Source organism: Hyla sarda, chromosome 9 (genome assembly GCF_029499605.1).
Source record: "Hyla sarda isolate aHylSar1 chromosome 9, aHylSar1.hap1, whole genome shotgun sequence".
Lineage (NCBI taxonomy): Eukaryota > Metazoa > Chordata > Amphibia > Anura > Hylidae > Hyla > Hyla sarda.
Genome location: NC_079197.1, coordinates 25,357,228 through 25,377,219, shown reverse-complemented (window position 1 = coordinate 25,377,219; position 19,992 = coordinate 25,357,228). Strand labels below are relative to the sequence as shown.

The 19,992-nt window shown below is 42.5% G+C and overlaps 1 protein-coding gene across 3 annotated transcripts in view; it reads left to right on the top strand.

The window, feature by feature from the left end:
- Positions 1–19,992, top strand: part of SLC6A8 (solute carrier family 6 member 8) — an 88,692-nt gene that overhangs the window by 13,645 nt on the left and 55,055 nt on the right. For 2 of the 3 annotated variants that reach the window (XM_056540248.1, XM_056540247.1), the window contains exon 2: positions 17,183–17,314. In XM_056540248.1, the coding sequence (XP_056396223.1) occupies positions 17,266–17,314 (49 nt within the window). In that variant the 5' untranslated portion in view covers positions 17,183–17,265. Of the gene's footprint in view, positions 1–1,721; positions 2,618–17,182; positions 17,315–19,992 lie in introns of those variants that run through there. The other variant, XM_056540246.1, reaches the window with a different exon arrangement.

Sequence of the window (19,992 nt, the reverse complement as noted above, 5' to 3'; positions counted from 1 at the left end):
AAAATGGCCTGGACAAAATTATTGGCACCCTTTCAAAATTGTGGAAAAATAAGATTTCAAGCATGTGATGCTCCTTTAGGTGTGGGCTAAATAAAAAATCACACCTGAAAGCAGATAAAAAGGAGAGAAGTTCACTTAGTCTTTGCATTGTGTGTCTGTGTGTGCCACACTAAGCATGGACAACAGAAATAGGAAAAGAGAACTGTCTGAGGACTTGAGAACCAAAATTGTGGAAAAATATTAACAATCTCAAGGTTACAAGTCCATTTCCAGAGATCTAGATTTGCCTTTGTCCACAGTGCGCAACATTATCAAGAGGTTTGCAACCCATGGCACTGTAGCTAATCTCCTTGGGCGTGGACGGAAGAGAAAAATTTATGAAAGGTGAAAATGCAGGATAGTCCGGATGGTGGATAAGCAGCCCCAAACAATTTCCAAAGATATTCAAGCTGTCCTGCAGGCTCAGGGAGCATCAGTGTCAGCGCGAACTATCCGTCAACATTTAAATGAAATGAAACACTATGGCAGGAGACCCAGGAGGACCCCACTGCTGACACAGAGACATAAAAAAACAAGACTACATTTTGCCAAAATGAACTTAAGTAACCAAAATCCTTCTGGGAAAACGTCTTGTGGACAGATGAGACCAAGATAGAGCTTTTTGGTAAAGCACATCATTCTGCTGTTTACTGAAAACAGAAGGAGGCCTACAAAGCAAAGAACACAGTACCTACAGTGAAATATGGTGAAGGGTCAATGATGTTTTGGGTTGTTTTGCTGCCTCTGGCACTGGGTGCCTTCAATGTGTACAAGGCATCATGAAATCTGAGGATTACCAACGGATTTTGGGTCGCACTGTAAAGCCCATTGTCAGAAAGCTGGGTTTGCGTCTGAGATCTTGGGTCTTCCAGCAGGACAATGACCCTAAACATACGTAAAAAAGAACCCCGAAATGGATGGCAACAAAGCGCTGGAGAGTTCTGAAGTGACTGTCTCTTTAACTCAGTGTTTCCCAACAAAGGTGCCTCCAGCTGTTGCAAAGTTTTGCTACAGCCAGAGGCACCGTGGTTGGGAAACACTAATTTAACAGATAGGTATTAGGTGTCTCATATATACACACTGTATATATATGTATATATATATATATATATATATATATATATATATATATGTAAGTAGCTTTATCTTTACAAACATTAAACCTAATGCAACTTTAACAAAGTCAACACTCAGTAGACGTAATCGGTTGATTTCGACTATCTTCATTATGATAGCGATAATCTGTGAGACATTTCCTAAGAACCGACAGCAATCCAATGGTTATGTCAATAGTGACTACAGGGTTCAAAGTGCAGGCCATGGTCATCCTATGCAGATGCACTGCTCGCAGGGCTTTGATGGTGCTGAGAGGGTCCCCAGTAGGCTTGTCGATGCCTTCAAACAAACACATCTCTCCTTTTCCTATCCCACTCCTTACATGAACTTCCCGAAATAGAAACCACGTGAGGACTTGTTCAGAGCTCTCTGACAGTGCTGTACACCAGCAGAAGGAAGGGATTTACTCTGAATGGATTCAGCAGATGAGATTCAGGAAGGAGGGGAAAATCCAGAGTAAAGGAGGAGGAGATGGGGAGGACACAAGGAACCGTAGACACCGAGAGAGGGATTGGCTTGACAAGGCTGTAGAGAAGCCCAACATCAGACGACGAAGGACTATGTGCAAGGCGAGAAGAGGGAGGGCAAGACTAGAGAGGAGGGTTTGAAGGGAGGAACTATCTAGCCTGGGCTTTTAAGCCTGAGGGTGCAGGAGAGTAGAATTCAGAAATCTCTGTAGCTCGACGGCGATATAGCTGATAACGGACTGAATTACACTGCAATTTAGGCCGTATTCTGGGGGGCTTTGGTTTTCCACTAATCCCCCCAAATTTCCTCCTTCTTTGACATCCAACGCTGTAACCCATGAGATTCTTCCGGCTCACCTTTAAGTGCTTTGTGGACGGTTTCTGACTTTCCCCCCCTAGACCCCTACCCCCCCTTTTCTTCTCCTCATTTTTGAGATCTTTTTTATAATCCCCATAAATTTCAATTGCCAAATCGATCGACTTTTTTGATTTCTTTATTTTAATTTTTTTTATTCTATCGGTTGTACTGTAATTTTTATTTTATTATATATATATATATATATTTTTGTTCATTTATAGTATTATTTATTATTTATTTCTAAGGGGGGGGGGTTGTTAGAGCCACAAGCAGGTGGTAGGTAAAAAAGACGCGAGGATCAAAGAACTGGTTGGGTACCCCCTGGTCCTTTTTTTTCAGGTGAGGTTTTTAGCTCGAAGGATGGAAAAGAGGAGATTGTCCTTGGAAAACGGCTGCTACAAAGTGAACGTGGAGGAGAAAAATGGACAACTCATACCGAGCGGGAACGGACACACTGACCTGTGTCATAATGGATCTATCAACGGGGGCATCATCTACCCCCCAAAGACCAGGGTTACCGTTCCCGAGAGGGACACCTGGACCCGACAGATGGATTTCATTATGTCTTGTGTGGGATTTGCTGTTGGACTTGGAAACGTGTGGAGATTCCCCTATCTGTGCTACAAGAATGGAGGAGGTGGGTGTGTGAAGTCATAGCATTTGAGTAGGATAATACCGTTCCTGCCCATGTTTTGCATATTTTTGTATTCTGCCTGGTTTTAACCAAAGTTGTCAGTTTGGATATGACATGTCTTCTCTATCTTCTATGTCAACAATTCAATAACTCATTCCGTACCCATGTCTCCTTACCCATGTACCCCTACCCATATCTCCGTACTTTCCTCTAAACTTTTTCTGTAATATCTTCATTCTGGGTACGTGTAATTTTAGAGTGACCTATCCTTGACTTTTGTCTATTCTTAGACAGTCTTAGATTCCTCAAGAAGCTGGTACATGGGATCACCAATGGTCAAGCACAAGTGAACACTCTACTGTAACCTGGGTTGGCTCCAGGGGGTCCTTGACTGTGCGTACATAGTGTAGGCACTTTGGAAAACATTGCTCTATAGCAGTGGTCTCCATACGGAGAACCTCCAGCTGTTGCAAAACTACAACTTCCAGCATGCCCGGACAGCCAACGGCTGTCCGGGCATGCAGGAAGTTGTAGTTTTGCAACAGCTGGAGGTTCTCCGTTTGGAGACCACTGCTATAGAGCAATGTTTTCCGCAGTTCGAAGACCACTATTCTATAGGTATCACTTTGCAAACACGGTCACCTAATAATGGCATTTTTTCTTTTACTTAGTAATGATGAATTAATTGACTTACCGGAGATTGATTTGCTAAATATGGGAAGGCGGAAGTTTTTTTTAAATGTATTTTTTTATTTGCATATGCAAATTAGTCCGAGTATGCAAAGTAAATAGAACAGTAGGTAGATATGATATAGATTGATGCAATCAGCAGACGGTCTAGACAATCAAAATAGACCCAATGTAGTGTCTCTAATGCAGGAAGCTAATAAAAAATGTATACTTCACATCACTATGTGCCCTCCATTCTGTCCTTCCTTAAAAGGGGAGGTCTGGCCACTATAAAAAGCAGAGCGTGGTGGGTGTGCACATGGTCCTGTTCTGAAGAGCTGGGAGCTAGGGGGTTAACCCACCCAGCAGACAGTAAAGCCGTATTCAGTGTCTTGGACTGTGCTGCGTGTTCCCGAAATTCAGGACTCCGTGTTAAAATCGCCACGTCCAGCCGTATCCATATCAGCCTGGCAGCTGGACAAAGTATGGGACACACTCTACAGGGGCCCTTTAATACATGGGTATTTATTCAGGGGAGAAAACAATGCATTTGTAAAATTGAGAAAAAAAAAGCGATGACCTCACAAGTAGTAGTGGTATAGTCCTACTATATAACTACTGGGCCCAAATGCAACATTTGTTATGGGACCCCCGTCTACCATGTGCATTTTATAAGACTGGTGGCTTTTTATGAGGCAGAGGTGTTTTGGGGCCTGGTTACAACTGCTACCTCTGCACTCCCTATTCTTATGTCCCTCTGGAAACCTCACTTGTATTGGGGTTCGGGAACCCTTGCTCAACAAGCAGCCATTTATTCCTCATATTTAAAGTCTATGGAAGTTATGGAAATGCTCCTTCAGACAACCCTGACGAAGAGGGGTGCAATCCCCTCGAAACGCGTTGTCCATGTACTTATTTGGCAAAAACAGCATTTTGCTTTATTATTTTACAGTCAGCATCAGTGTTACGCCGAGCGCTCCGGGTCCCCGCTCCTCCCCGGAGCGCTCGCTACACTCCTCTCACTGCAGCGCTCCGGTCGGTTCCACGGACCCGGGGCGCTGCGATACCGCCTCTGGCCGGGATGCGATTCGCGATGCGGGTAGCGCCCGCTCGCGATGCGCACCCCGGCTCCCGTACCTGACTCGCTCTCCGTCAGTTCTGTCCCGGCGCGCGCGGCCCCGCTCCCTAGGGCGCGCGCGCGCCGGGTCTTTGCGATTTAAAGGGCCACTGCGCCGCTGATTGGCGCAGTGGTTCCAATTAGTGTTTACACCTGTGCACTTCCCTATATCACCTCACTTCCCCTTCACTCCCTCGCCGGATCTTGTTGCCTTAGTGCCAGTGAAAGCGTTTCCTTGTGTGTTCCTAGCCTGTGTTCCAGACCTCCTGCCGTTGCCCCTGACTACGATCCTTGCTGCCTGCCCCGACCTTCTGCTACGTCCGACCTTGCTTCTGTCTACTCCCTTGTACCGCGCCTATCTTCAGCAGCCAGAGAGGTTGAGCCGTTGCTAGGGGATACGACCTGGTCACTACCGCCGCAGCAAGACCATCCCGCTTTGCGGCGGGCTCTGGTGAAAACCAGTAGTGACTTAGAACCGATCCTCTAGCACGGTCCACGCCAATCCCTCTCTGGCACAGAGGATCCACTACCTGCCAGCCGGCATCGTGACAATCAGTTACTTATAACTCCCGTACTATTGGGTTAGGGCCGACATTACATCTTTTTTCCTTCTACTCCAAGAGTAGACTCTCGCTCTACTCACTTTGGGCAACTCTAGTCATGGGACAAGGGGAACTTTTGGACCCCTTAGCGGCTAGATATGTCTTTTTGCTAGCAGATGATGAAGTGATCACATTGTGTGTCAGTGCCATGACGTGATGTCACCAGCCTACAAGTCCTCATTTGTACATCCTTGGCAATTGTTGAGATCAGAAAGTAGTCCCGAGAGCTCCCTCTATAGACCCAGAAGTTTCGAAATTTGACTATAATGAGACTTTTGGTAGCGCAACTGAATAATTTTAACTATTGAGCGACAGCTGCCATCCACAAGATTGCAGACAACTCAATGCATGTCTGTGTACTGCAGCTGGAGCTTAAAGGGGTACGCTGGAAAACAAATTGATGCCAGAAAGTTAAACAGATTTGTAAATGACTTCTATTTAAAAATCTTAACCCTTCCAGTACTTATCAGCTGCTGTATGTTCCACAGGAAGTCCTTTTCTTTTTGAATTTCTTTTTAGTCTGACCACCGTGCTCTCTGCTGACACCTCTGTCCGTGTCAGAAACTGTCCAGAGCAGGAGCAAATCAACAACCTCTCCTGCCTCTGGACAGTTCCTGACATGGACAGAGGTGTCAGCAGAGGGCACTGTGGTCAGACAGAAAGGAAATTCAAAAAGAAAAGAATTTCCTCTGTAGTATTCAGCAGCTAATAAGTCCTGGAAGGATTAAGATTTTTGAATAGAAGTCATTTACAAATCTGTTTAACTTTCTGGCACCAGTTGATTTAAAAAATAAATAAATATATATATATATATATATATATATATATATATATATAATTGTAGAAAAAGCGCAGCACTCCTCAATAACGTGAAAAAAAGTGGTGATTTATTGGCTCACATAGCAGCAACGTTTCTGTCCTTATTATTTTTTTCAGTTTACAGAACCTCAAAGTGGAAGACACCTGTGCGACTGCTCATATAATTTTTATTTAATATTTTCATGTTTTTATAAGTATATTGATGTATATATAGATGGTGACATGGTCAACAGTGAGAGAAGAGACCCAGAGTGGGTACTCAATAAATCCAGATGTACTAACTACAAGTTCTTTTGATTTCAATTATCCTTTTTCTATTTTGTTTATCTTTGTATTTTGTTTTTTTTATTTTTTTCATTTTTATACTTTTAATAATTATGATTTATTTTCATTTTATTTGTATATTTTAATTTATCATTTATTTTCATTAATTTGACATCTGGAGGTTGGCCTAAAATATTAGTATATATGCATGAGTCTATGGTGCTATTTAAATATTAGCACACTCCCAAAATTGGCTGTAGTGGGAACTCTAGCGAACCGGGGATTCCTAACAGAACCTCGGGTTCGTTGGATGAACCTTTGGCATCCTCGGGTGGTGACCCGGTTTCTGGACACATCCGGGGTTGCCCTACAAACCAGGGAGGGTCTCTAGTAGATGGCCGTTATCCTCCTTCCCTAGCTTAAGGGAGAGAACATTAATAAAAAAGAATTACACTGGTTTTATGTACCAATATTTTTTGATTTATTTATCATTTTATTTGTATTTATTATTTTTTATTTTAATTTTTATATTTTTTATATATATATTTTTTTATATTTTTTTATTTTTAATTTTTTTTATTTTTATTTCTTATATATATTTTCGTTTATCATTATGTTTTCATTTTTATTTTATATCTATTTGCATTTCATTTCATTTCCCCTATTCTGTGCAATATCTTATTACTCTATACATTGGGATTTATTGTGTGCCATCCCTCGGGTGCTGTTCACACACTAGACCATTCTCCATCTGATTCATACACTTCTCACGGGCGCAAGTCCAGGCGTCTGTGGGCTCCATGACTACAGCATCATGTGATCGCTGTTAGTCATGTGACATGTTCACCTGACCGGAACTCGGTCGCTCGCAATAGTAGACGCCGAGAACGGCGTCCCATGCTGCGGGCGCCATACTGTTATGCTCAGGAGCATCTCACAGGTATCTCCACTTACTACTATATTAGTATACATTATTTAATATTGTCATCAGCTGCAGTTATCAATAGACAATTATATGTATTATGAGATTTTCAAGCATGTTTTTAATCTACCGCACATTTTATGTAATGCACTTTATATAATATGAATGTACACTTTTTTGATACTGTTCACACTGCCTGTAATGCAATGCATTTTTTGCACTTATGCACTTTATTTTGTTAATTGTTTATATTGATCATGATGTTGATTGTACACATATGTTTGGGTATATATACCCCCTACTTGAGTTGTGTCACTAAGCTTGAAAATGGTCCTATGGTAGGACAGAAACGTTGCTGCTATGTGAGCCAATAAATCACCACTTTTTTTTCACGTTATTGAGGAGTGCTGCGCTTTTTCTACAATTATATTACATGGACTTTGATCGGGTCTGGGGCGCTGGCACCCGCTGCTGTATTGGATAAGTAGTGCTGCAGATTTTCTTCATTGAGATATATATATATATATATATATATATATATATATATATATTTTTTTTTTTTTCCAGTGGAGTACCCCTTTAACCGAATAACCCAGAGAGGAGATGGAGACCTTCTAGCCGAGCCATGTGATTACTTATTTACACAAGAACTACACAGCAGTTTAATAGAATAGATGTACATACAGTATATACCGACAGGTTACAAGTGTAGAAGAATGAGTGTGAGTTAATGGTGAAGAACAGGGTGAATGTGTAACCATTAATGGATACAATGTAGCAGAAACGCATTCACATAATGAATAACATTCTCAAGCCAGGACCCAAATCAGCTAATGGAGTTATGATTCACTTTGCTATGCATACATTACAGGGGACAAAGGGACATCTGCTGCTCACAGCTGCACCAACAATGACCTGACCAGGGACAGTAATGCATTCTGTAGCAATGATTTTTGGGCAGAAAATTCCTTTTTTTTGCTTTGGGACCCCTGTTCTAATGATCGCAGGGGGTCCAGGTGTTCACATTGAACAAGTTTATAACTGGGATAGGTGAATTTGATCACCTGGACCACCTGCGATCATTAGAACAGGGGTCCCGAAGCTGCAGTCAGAAAGGAGCGGTGGTTATGCATGCGCAGCGCGCATGCATAACCACCGCTCCTTTCTGACTGCAGCTTCGGGACCCCAGTTTTTATGATCGCAGTTGGTCCAGGTGTTCACGTTCACCTATCCAAGTGATGGACTGGTTTTTTGTCTATGGGACTCCTGAAGAAAGCTAAGTACAGCGCTCGGCTATCTCCAGCAGCAACTAAAGAAAACGAATAGAGTGGCACTGTGTATAAGGGATGGACCGATTATCGGTTTGGCTTTGCCGAAACGCGTCCTGTTTACCCGCATACAATAAATACGAATTGGCTTGCAACTTGGTGAGTGCCGGGACTTTTTGTTCTGTAAAAGCGCATACGGCGCAAAAATGAGCCGACCGGACCGAACGTTTCACTCCGGCCGGCTCATTGAAATGAATTACATATGGTTTTAGCTCTTCGCTGCCGTATGCGCTCCCGTATGGGAGAAAACGTGATGTGAACCCAGCCTTACTAGAGGTTTCCTATGCCATGCTATTGACTTCATAGATGCCCCTATCGCTTGCTCCTCTTTTTTCCCACTTGCTTTGGTCTGTAAAAAAAAGCAAGTGATAACTGTGCAAGAAATGCAGTTTATTACCTTAAAGGGTTACTCCGGTGGAAAACTTTTTTTTTTTAAATCAACTGGTTCCAGAAAGATAAACAGATTTGTTAATTACTTTTAATTAAAAAATCTTAATCCTTTTTATTTTATTTTTTTATTTTTTTTTAGATCAACTGGTGCCCGAAAGTTAAACAGATTTGTAAATGACTTTTAATTAAAAAATCTTAATCCTTCCAGTACTTATTAGCTGCTTAATACTACAGAGGAAATTCTTTTCTTTTTGGAACACAGAGCTCTCTGCTGACATCACAAGCACAGTGTTCTCTGCTGACATCTCTGTCCATTTTAAGAACTTAGCAGAGTAGGAGAAAATCCCCATAGCAAACATATGCTGCTCTGGACAGTTCCTAAAATGGACAGAGATGTCAGCAGAGAGCACTGTGCTCGTGATGTCAGCAGAGAGCTCTGTGTTCCAAAAAGAAAAGAATTTCCTCTGTAGTATTCAGCAGCTATTAAGTACTGGAACACAAAAGGAGAAACACAGCCGCACATCCACCATTTGAAATTTGATCTACTTGCTTCTCAGTATAATTTCAAAAACTAACAGGTTGTCCCCCAGCCAGAAAAAAAAAATCACATGTTAAAAGGAAATGTGCCAACTAGATTGTTTTCCTGGTTAGAGACAGATAGTACATTTTTTTTATTTCAATTTTTTTCTACATTTTTATGGGGGCTGCCATCTTGCCTAAGCTGTTGCATTTAGTAACATGCTTCATGCACAACCCATGGACCAAAGACAACAACAGATAAGAGCTGTCCCATTTACATGAATTGAAAACGCCACTGGTCATTCTCTATGAACTTTCAGAGGGGGATGGGGCTAAGCTTGACTGTGAATGGTGGTGCATCCAGTGTTATCTATACACCGGTGTCACCTTTTGCTGTACTGATGTCTGTGGTGAGAAGAAAGGCATTACTGGGAAATTACCTTTACAGAACAGGAAGTCCTAGCTTAGTTTTAGCCCCAGTGGCCAGAATGGAAACTGCATTATTTAAGTATTATTATAAAATATAGATAGTTAAATGGAAATTATAGTACAGTATTGTATTTTACTTTAATTCTAATTATAGTATTGTATTTTCCTTATATGAAGTATTTTTTATGGGGGATCATCACAAGATTTAAACTTGTCAATTTTTTACAGCATTGGTAATAAGTATCTGATCAGGGTGGGGTGGTTCTGACTGTTGGTACCCAACCAATCATAAGAACAGGGGTCCCTTGTTCCCTGAGTGAATGAAGCTGCAGTGCACATGCTTAGTTGCCTTTCCATTAAATCTCTATGGGACTTCTGAATATAGCAGTACTTAAGTACTGCACTCTGCTATCTTTGGAAGTTGCATACAAAGTGGATGGAGTAGTGGCCATTTTTGTTATCGGTGGGGGATCCAACTGATAAAGAATAGGATAGAGAGCAAGGAAATTACTATAGGGGGGCAAAGGTTGTGACCACACTAAGGCCCTGGAGCCTAAGGAGGACCAATAGGCCTATGTGCTCCATATGAGAAAATCAGCACTTTAAATAACACATTCAGGACTCCTTTACAGTGGGGAAAAAATAATTTAGTCAGCCACCAATTGTGCAAGTTCTCCCACTTAAAAAGATGAGAGAGGCCTGTAATTTTCATCATAGGTATACCTCAATTATGAGAGACATAATGAGAAAAAAAAATCCATAAAATCACATTGTCTGATTTTTAACCTGTTAAGGACCCAGGGCGTACCTGTACATCCTGAGTCCGCTCCCGTTCTATAACAGGGGGCCACGGTGTCATTCACTTGGTCCCCCCCATGTGGTTCTGGGATTTTTGCTCACCGTTCTTTAGATCATTTTGACACCTCATTGTGAAAGTCTTCTATTTTCTAATAATTGCCCCCACAGTTAATTTCTTCACACCAAGCTGCTTGCCTATTGCAGATTCAGTCATCCCAGCCTGGTGCAGGTCTACAATTTTGTTTCTGGTGTCCTTCGACAGCTCTTTGGTGTTGGCCATAGTGGAGTTTGGAGTGTGACTGTTTGAGGTTGTGGACAGGTGTCTTTTATACTGATAAGAAGTTCAAACTGGAGCCATTAATACAGGTAACAAGTGGAGGACAGAGGAGACTCTTAAAGAAGAAGTTACAGGTCTGTGAGAGCCAGAAATCTTGCTTGTTTGTAGGTGACCAAATACTTATTTTACCGAGGAATTTACCAATTAATTCATTAGAAATCCTACAATGTGATTTTCTGTATTCCTTCTCCCCTTTATGTCTCTCATAGTTGAGGTATACCTATGATGACAATTACAGGCCTCTCTCATCTTTTAAAGTGGGAGAACTTGCACAATGGTGGCTGACTAAATACTTTTTTGCCCCACTGTACATAGTCTGAAGCTTTTGAGGGCCAAGAAGCTTCAGACTCTGATACAGAATAGATTGTCAGACGTCAGGAATAACTTAATATATTCTGAACTGGATGTACAACCCACTCTAGTAAGAACTGAACAATGAATGCCTTGGAATAGTCGCTCTGGGACAAAGAGCAAGAGAAGGAGGAATTCTTTCTATTTCCACTGACAATGTCATTGCCGACATAGGAGGCCAAGGAGGAACATAGTACTTGTGTACACAGCAGCACGTTCTCCTCCATTGACAGACAAACAAGGTGTTCAAGGCTGTCAGGTGAATATAACATTTACAGGGACACAATTCAAAGCAATAAAATGGACTATATTTGTCACACAAAGTCAATAGGTAACTGCATTAAAGGAGATATAGAAGTATAAGGCATAAGGGAAGGGCCACTTACCTATATGTACCATTTACCGTATATCTTCTCATGTAGTAGAAGCCTTTGGCACTCCTCATGCACCAAGGCCCCAGTGCAATGGCCAACTCTGCACCACCTACCGCTATAACCATTGAAATTACCCCAATCCTGAAGTGACCATAAAGAACTGACTATATATGACTCCACCACCGGTGCTTTACTAGCGAGCAAAGAAGTGAAAGGAGCCCCAACCTATAGGGATTATGGGAATGTTGGAGGCACAGCTGCTCTGCTGAACATTTCCACATGAAGTTACTGTGAGGAGGGGGAATATGGTCAGGGGTGACCCATCTGCAGGATTATTCTAATGCTTATATTGATGACACCCCCCCCCCCCCTTCCTTTCGGTTTTAGTACCCCAACTCCTGGGGTAATAATGAGATAAAAATGTTAGTGTTCCTCCAGGATCCCTCTATTTGAGACCCATTTGCTTCACTATAGATATGAGTCGAATGATTAACTCTGCTGCAGATTAGGCACCCATGCTTTACACCACAACTCAATTAGGAAGTACTTAAAGGGGTGTTCCAGGATTTTTATTTTCCTTCAGCCTTTGAGCCCATGATGCCAAATTAGAATACTATGTAATACGCTTATATTACCTCCATGCTTCGCTTTGTCCTGTTTTTAAGCACTGCACCCCCACCTGGAAGTGCTGAAGTCTTTTTATTTTACTCTTGTCACTGACCTTTCCCAGCATTTCATGCAATACGAAACTTTGTAATATATCTTATTACACAAAAATGCTTCTGTCTCGTGTTATTAAGCTTCTTCCCTCTCTCAAGACTGTATTCCACTCTGAAAATAAGCTCAGCTTTGTCCTGCATCTGCAAGACAAGTCAGAGGGGAGGAGGGAGCTCCACCCTCCAGCTCTGGGAGAACTTCAAATTATAGATGGAGTCTGCCTCGCAGAAATCTACTGAAAAATACCATATACCAAATAATGCTGCTTCTCATGAACACACACAACACAGGTTATCCTGAAAAGTCACCTGAAATGACAAGTACACTTTAATTTTCCCATACACAGTACTGAAGGTGACGCAGGGCACAGACTTGTTGTTTCTTCTTATCTGAACTCCTGTCCAAGTTGTAAGACCTATATGGTTAATCATTACCCGTCATGTTAAGAATACGTGGATTTCAAGGTTTGTTTTATGGATTCCACACTGTAAAATAAATTACTATGATTTGTCAAGGGAACAAGCACTGAACTAAGTAGTGGTATACCGACTGTGTAAGCAACATGCAGCCTTGATATAGGGCCTACTGGGGAAAGGGTTTTAAAGGCCCTAGGGTCAAGAAACTATTGGTGCTGGGTGCCCTTCAGCATTGTGGTGATCCTGGCAGCTTACTGGTGGTGCAAGGTTGCAAAGACTACAGACTGTAAGGATGGGTTGGTCATGACGGTGTTGGGGTGCCGTGCATTGGTCTTCCTCCATAGCATATGCACTATACAATGTCTGTTGTAATACCTTATTCAAGCAATGGACTCTTGGGTATTAAAGCTCATATCCCTTAGCTCTTACTAAGTAACCTTTATAGCCATAATATTCTAGATTTAAAGGGGTACTCCGGTGGAAAACTTTTTTTTTTTTTTTTTAATCAACTGGTGCCTGAAAGTTAAACAGATTTGCAAATTAGCAACACAAAAAGAGAAACACAGCCGCACATCCACCATTTGTAATTTGATCTACTTGCTTCTCAGCATAATTTCAAAAACGAACAGGTTGTTAGTATACAGTTTGATCAAAAAGTACAAGCCCACTCGCCACGTCAAGGCCACCTCGTTAGAGTGGGTCCCTAACCTGACACTGGTGTAGCCCCCGGAGGCGACCACTGCCTCCGAGACCCCATGCCCAACGGGGGGGAGCGACCCAGTGGCCAGGCAGCCCCACTACTGCCCCACCAAGCCCCTGGCTCTGGGCTACTCCACCCCACAGACAAAGCATCACAGAGACAATGGCCGCCACAGAGAACCACACCAGTATGAAACCTACCATGTGCTCACTGCCAGAGGGCTGGGGGAATGCTAGGAGGAATCTCATATGAAATTAAATACGCCTGGGCCAAATGGGTGGAGTGGAGTGCTGGCTATGGAAGAATGGAGAGACTGCAAATGTGTAATGTGTAATTTGATCTAATTGCTTCTCAGCATAATTTCAAAAACTAACAGGTTGTTAGTATACATTTTGATCAAAAATTACAAGCCCACTCGCCACGTCAAGGCCACCTCGTTAGAGTGGGGACCTACTCTAACGAGGTGGCCTTGACGTGGCGAGTGGGCTTGTACTTTTTGATCAAAATGTATACTAACAACCTGTTAGTTTTTGAAATTATGCTGAGAAGCAATTAGATCAAATGACAAATGGTGGATGTGCGGCTGTGTTTCTCTTTTTGTGTTGCACATTTGCAGTCTCTCCCTTCTTCCATAGCCAGCACTCCACTCCACCCATTTGGCCCAGGCATATTTAATTTCATATGAGATTCCTCCTAGCATTCCCCCAGCCCTCTGGCAGGGAGCACATGGTAGGTTTCATACTGGTGTGGTTCTCTGTGGTGTCCATTGTTTCTGTGATGCTTTGTCTGTGGGGTGGAGTGGCCCAGAGCCAGGGGCTTGGTCGGGCAGTAGTGGGGCTGCCTGGCCACTGGGTCGCTCCCCCCATTGGGCATGGGGTCTCGGAGGCAGTGGTCGCCGCCGGGGGTACGCCAGTGTCAGGTTAGGGACCCACTTTAACGGGGACAGATTTCGCCAGCAGAAACCTTCCGCATACTCCTTCTCTCCTTCCTTGTGTACTGTCAAATAGAAATGTTCTGTTTAAATGTAGATCTGTGCTACCTAAAGCATTGGACACTACCATCCTCATAGTTATCATAGTACCTGGGTCTCCCCCTTTGTAGATGGGAGTGGATAAGACACCTGTATTGAGTCTTCACACCCTTTTAGTGCCCTTTCTTATCTATCCATCTATCACATTTTTCAGTGGCCAGGCCACCTTGGTGTGTTTCTACAATACTTAAGAGAGTTTATATATTCCTTAAACATGTTACATTACAAGTCTCGTGAAAATGACCAGCAGCAACGTCTGGTTGGTTTATGTCTGATATTATACGCTGTAAACCCTACAAATCTCCTGCCTAGCTATTCATCCAGACATATGAATCACCCAGACATTTCTATATGCAACAAATTCAATTAATAAATTCACCCGCGCGGGCTGCAAGTTTGACTGGGTGAATTTATTAATTGAATTAGTTGCATATAGGAATGCTCTATTGATCCAGCTGTAGGGTGATGGTCCCTGTACGCTACCCTTTAACATAATGCCATATAAGGCCAGAAGCACTAAAGACCGTACGCAGCACCCATGCTGCACCAGCCTCCCACAGTGATGGATTTAGTTACAATGGCCCAGAACGCTGCAAGAGACATAACTTGTAGAATGGCTGAGTGCTGTAATTCAACAGCTTGTTACAGTCATGAGGACTTCCACAAGGTTATCCCATGCTCCATGACCTGGCATAGAGCATAAAGGTCCTATGGTAGCTATGTGGTTCCTTAGAATGAAGGAAGATGATTAACTTTTCTCCTCGGGAGATGATGTACCACAAGCTATCCCAGGGGATTTTAGGCCTACCTCTTGAAGATTTTTATATATACTGGCTCCAGAAAGTTAAACAGATTTGTAAATTACTTCTATTAAAAAATATTAATTTCAATATTAATTAAAATGTTTCTTCAATGCCCTTGCTGATGGAAGGAGGTTTTCACTCAAAATCTCCAGATGCATGGCCCCATTCATTCTTTCCTTTAGATGGATCAGTCCTGGTCTCTTAACAGAAAAACAGCCCCAAAGCATGATGTTTTTATCCCCATGCTTCACAGTAGGTATGTTGTTCTTTGGATGCAACTCAGCATTCTTTCTCCTCCAAAACCACGAGTTGAGTTTTTACCAAAAAGATCTACTTTATTTTCATCTGACCATATGGCATTCTCCCAATACTCTTCTGGATCATCCAGATGCTATTTAGCAAACTTCAGACGGGCCCGGACATGTACTGGCTTAAGCAGGGGGACACGTTTGGCACTGCATGATTTGGCGGCGTAGTGTGTTACTGATGGTAGCCTTTGTTACTTTGGTCCCAGCTCTCTGCAGGTCATTCACTTGGTCCCCCCGTGTGTTTCTGGGATTTTTGCTCACCTTTCTTGTGATCATTTTGATGCCATGGAGTGAGATTTTGGGTGGAGCCCCAGATCTTGCCCCAGTGGTCTTGTATGTCTTCCATTTTCTAATAATCACTCCCACAGTTGATTTCGTCACACCAAGCTGCTGCAGACTCAGTCATCCCAGCCTGGTGCAGGTCTACAATTTTGTTTCTAGTGTCCTTCGACAGCTCTTTGGTCTTGGCCATAGTGGAGTTTGGAGTGTGACTGTTTGAGGTTGTGGACAGGCGTCTTTTTATACTAATAACAAGTTCAAACAGGATCCATTAACATAGATAACGAGTGGAGTACAGAGGAGATTCCTAAAGAAGAAGTTACAGGTCTGTGAGAGCCAGAAATCTTGCTTGTTTGTAGGTGACAAAATACTTATTTCCCACCATAATTTGCAAATAAATTCTTTATAAATCATACAATGTAATTTTATGGATTTTTTTTCTCATTATGTCTCTCATAGTTGAGGTATACCTATGATGAAAATTACAGACCTCTCTCATCTTTCTAAATGGGAGAACTTACACAATTGGTGGCTGACTTAATACTTTTTTGCCCCACTGTATGTATAACATGTCCGCTACTTGGGAGTGGCATCAGTGTAGCCACATGTGCCACTTTCATATCAGGTTGCACTCTCAGTACAGTGTATGCTCTCCATTGCAAGTGGTCAGCCTCTACCCATTGCCCTCTGACCTTCTACAGTCAGACCTTTCCTCGTGTCCTTGCTGCTTGCAGCAGTGTCACCTTATACTGACGTCCTAATCCCCTGAATCCTCTTATAAATCAAACTGTCTCTCTTGTTGACTGGATATAATCACAAATTAATACGTCTTCCTGACCATAGCTATGACTAACACCACTGCTAAATATTGCAAAGTCTCCTGGCTGATAATACCAAATGACAGCAGAATGGAAAAAAAACCCTACGGAGCTCAGTGTTTATTATGGCAGGCACTGAAAAGGTTGGTTGGATCTCAAGCCTGTCACTAAGTGCTAAAATTGGTACTGATAGATTATTTGCATATACCACTCAAGGATGTACATAGGAAAAAGGGGACCTGCTAGAAAGTTCAAAATGGCCTCTTCTCTCGTGTTGGGTTTTTCAGATCAGAACAGACGGCCTGTTTTTTTTTGTCTCCCTTCTTTCTCTGACCTTTGGGTCTATTTGCCAACCTCAGTTTGCTGGTAATGCAGATCCCCTGGAGTGGGTGGTCCTGCATTGGTTTTTGCTCCCCAGAGGGAATGGTACCAAGCTGGGCTGATGCATAGTCTGTCTCTATAGTATGTTCACCCTCTATGTATGATTTATAAACAGATTACTACCATAGTGCTGTGTATGGAACTGATCTACCTGGAATTTTGTATGATCAAAATTCTTTTTTTTTTCCCCCCTCTAGGTGTCTTTCTCATTCCTTATGTCCTGATCGCCATCTTTGGAGGAGTTCCGATTTTCTTCCTGGAAATCGCCTTGGGACAGTTTATGAAAGCTGGAAGTATTGCTGTGTGGAACATAGCTCCTCTTTTCCAAGGTCAGTCCATCACCTCAAAATTTTTAGGTATCACCATGCAGATGTTGGTTGTCGGACTTCTATTTTATTTTTGTGTTTTTATGGTACTGCTCTGTTTTATGTTGTTCACACACTATAATAATGTATTTTCATTGGTTACATGCGACTATACTGTTGTGTGCAACTGTGTTGGTTTTGAATTAGGGAGCCAACTGACTTGTATTTTCACATTGCACTACAGATAGTGGAAGGGGGCTACTCTATCTTATATAGTCTAGAGGTGCACTCAACAATGTTTGGAAGCCCCATAGAGAACAAAGAGAGTGCAGGTGGTACATGTACAGTGCTCTCTATTTAATCAGAAAAAGGGGAAAGGGGGAACACACTGAAATAGCATCAGCACACCAACACACGAAATATAGAAAATATATACCAATTTTATTATTATAATGCCAAATATGTATTCATACAAAACAAAGGGAAGAAGAAAACAGTGTTAAAACCATTTAAAATAATGGGCAAAAATGTAAGCCAACTGACTTGTATTTTCACATTGCACTACAGATAGTGGAAGGGGGCGACTCTATCTTATATAGTCTAGAGGTGCACTCAACAATGTTTGTAAACCCCATAGAGAACAAAGAAAGTGCAGGTGGTACATGTACAGTGCTCTCTATTTAATCAGGGCCACAATTTTCCTGTGTTCTCGACATCGGTGGGGGTCCCAGTGGTTGGAACCTCAACAATCTCAATACTCTTTGCTATTGGTCTCCAAACTGTGGACCTCTAGATGATGCAAAACTTCAACTCCAAGCATGCCTGGAAAGACATTGGCTGTCCGGGAATGCTAGAAGTTGTAATTTTCCAATATCTGGCAGTCTACAATTTGGAAACCACTGTTCTGTGGTTAGCCAACCAGTACTAACTTCAACAGTAGGTCACTAAAGAAACTAATGAAAGCAGAGGGACCCTTGTTCGGCTATTTTCTCCTCTGACTAAAAGATACTCCTTCTTGGAGTTGAAAATTTGAGCACTTGCCTTCAAAGCGAGGACTGGAGACAATCTTTTGGTCGGACCATCCAAACCGAACACAAGGCCCAGATCTTTCTCAGGTGAACTGGCTACTGGCACAGGACTTGTGACTTGCTTGAAGGAGTCTTGACTTGAACAGGGTATAGGACACTGTAGAGGCTTGAACTTCTTCAAGGAGTAACACTCAACTAGGGGTTCTCATTCTATCCCTCTTCTGGCCCGGCCCTTACTGGACCTAGAAGAAACACTTTTCACTGGCTAAACTGATCTACCCAGCAGAAGCAGAGCTGGAAGATGTTTCTCTGGCCTAAGCCCGGCTAAAACTGACTGGAACTGCTTTGGGTCTAGCGATCTTTGGGGACAGCATTATGCATTCTTGCAATACCTCAGTGTATGCTATTAATGCAACGCAATACACAAAACCAGTTTTACAAGGTAACTCACACAGATTTAAGCACGTAATTGATGGTTGCTCTCACTGACACGACAACTTCTAACATATGACCCCTAGAGCACGCGTAGGACATGATACTTCCCTTTGAGAGTTGATACAATTTGTTATGGTCAACAAAATGGCCTTGGGGTTCTTAGGGATTATGCAGTATCAATGAAATGAAATACCATAGAGGCACTGCCATATGACTTCTTTTTATAAGCATCCCTATAATATATACATAAGGGAAAGTAGAGGATCTCTTTAAAAAAAGTTCACATGATAGACATCACCCCACTGGGCTACACAAATGTCGACTAAGTCGGACGCATTTCGATCTCATGCGCGCTTTTGATCACCGATCATGAGAGCGTTGTGCTTGAAATGCGTCCAACTTGTCAGACATCACGCCGCCGTGCTACACGAATGTCAGACAAGTCGGACACGTTTCGAGCGCATGCGCTCGAAACGCGTCCGACTTGTCTGACATTCGTGTAGCACGGTGGTGGGATGGCTATCATGTGAACTTGTATTAGAGGATAACAATATATACATTTTCTGGGCCCACATTTTGTCAGTTCCCACTAGATTTCTTCCTTGCTTTATGTTTAATGTATGTGCACTCAGCAAACCATTTCCAATTTAAGCAGGAATTGCATTTTAACCTCTTGTTTGACAAGGTTGTTCTGCTCTAGCCCCTGGCGGTCTGCTGGTAATTGAATATATATAGCGGCCTTTTCTCATTACCTCTACTACATTCCATAACCGCAGCGCTGTGAAGCACACCACTCATCATGTGTGCGAGTTGTGACTTGCAGATGACTGTTATATGGCCGTTACTATATGGGGAAATAATTCAATTAAAATACAGTAGGCGTGATCCAATTTACTAATATTTTAATAAACCCCGATAGCTACAGCCCCTCCATTGTAGTTGGGCATACACCCCTCTCCTGTTCCCCACATAGCTGGTTGGCTCAGCCAAACATGAATGTGTTCTCAAAGGGTAGAGGGGAGAAAGCCGCTACCAGACACCACTGGCAACTGGCAGTATAAAGGGATCTGCATATGAAATCCAAAATGTCGTATCCTGCTCTCTCCTGGCATCAGTCATTTGGTAGACTCTTAGCCCTATGACTATTGCCTAACAATGGATGTCTTGTGTGGATCTATAGAGCCAGCCATACACAGAAGTGTCAGTCAAACCAGCCAATTGATAGGACTGGTTTAACAT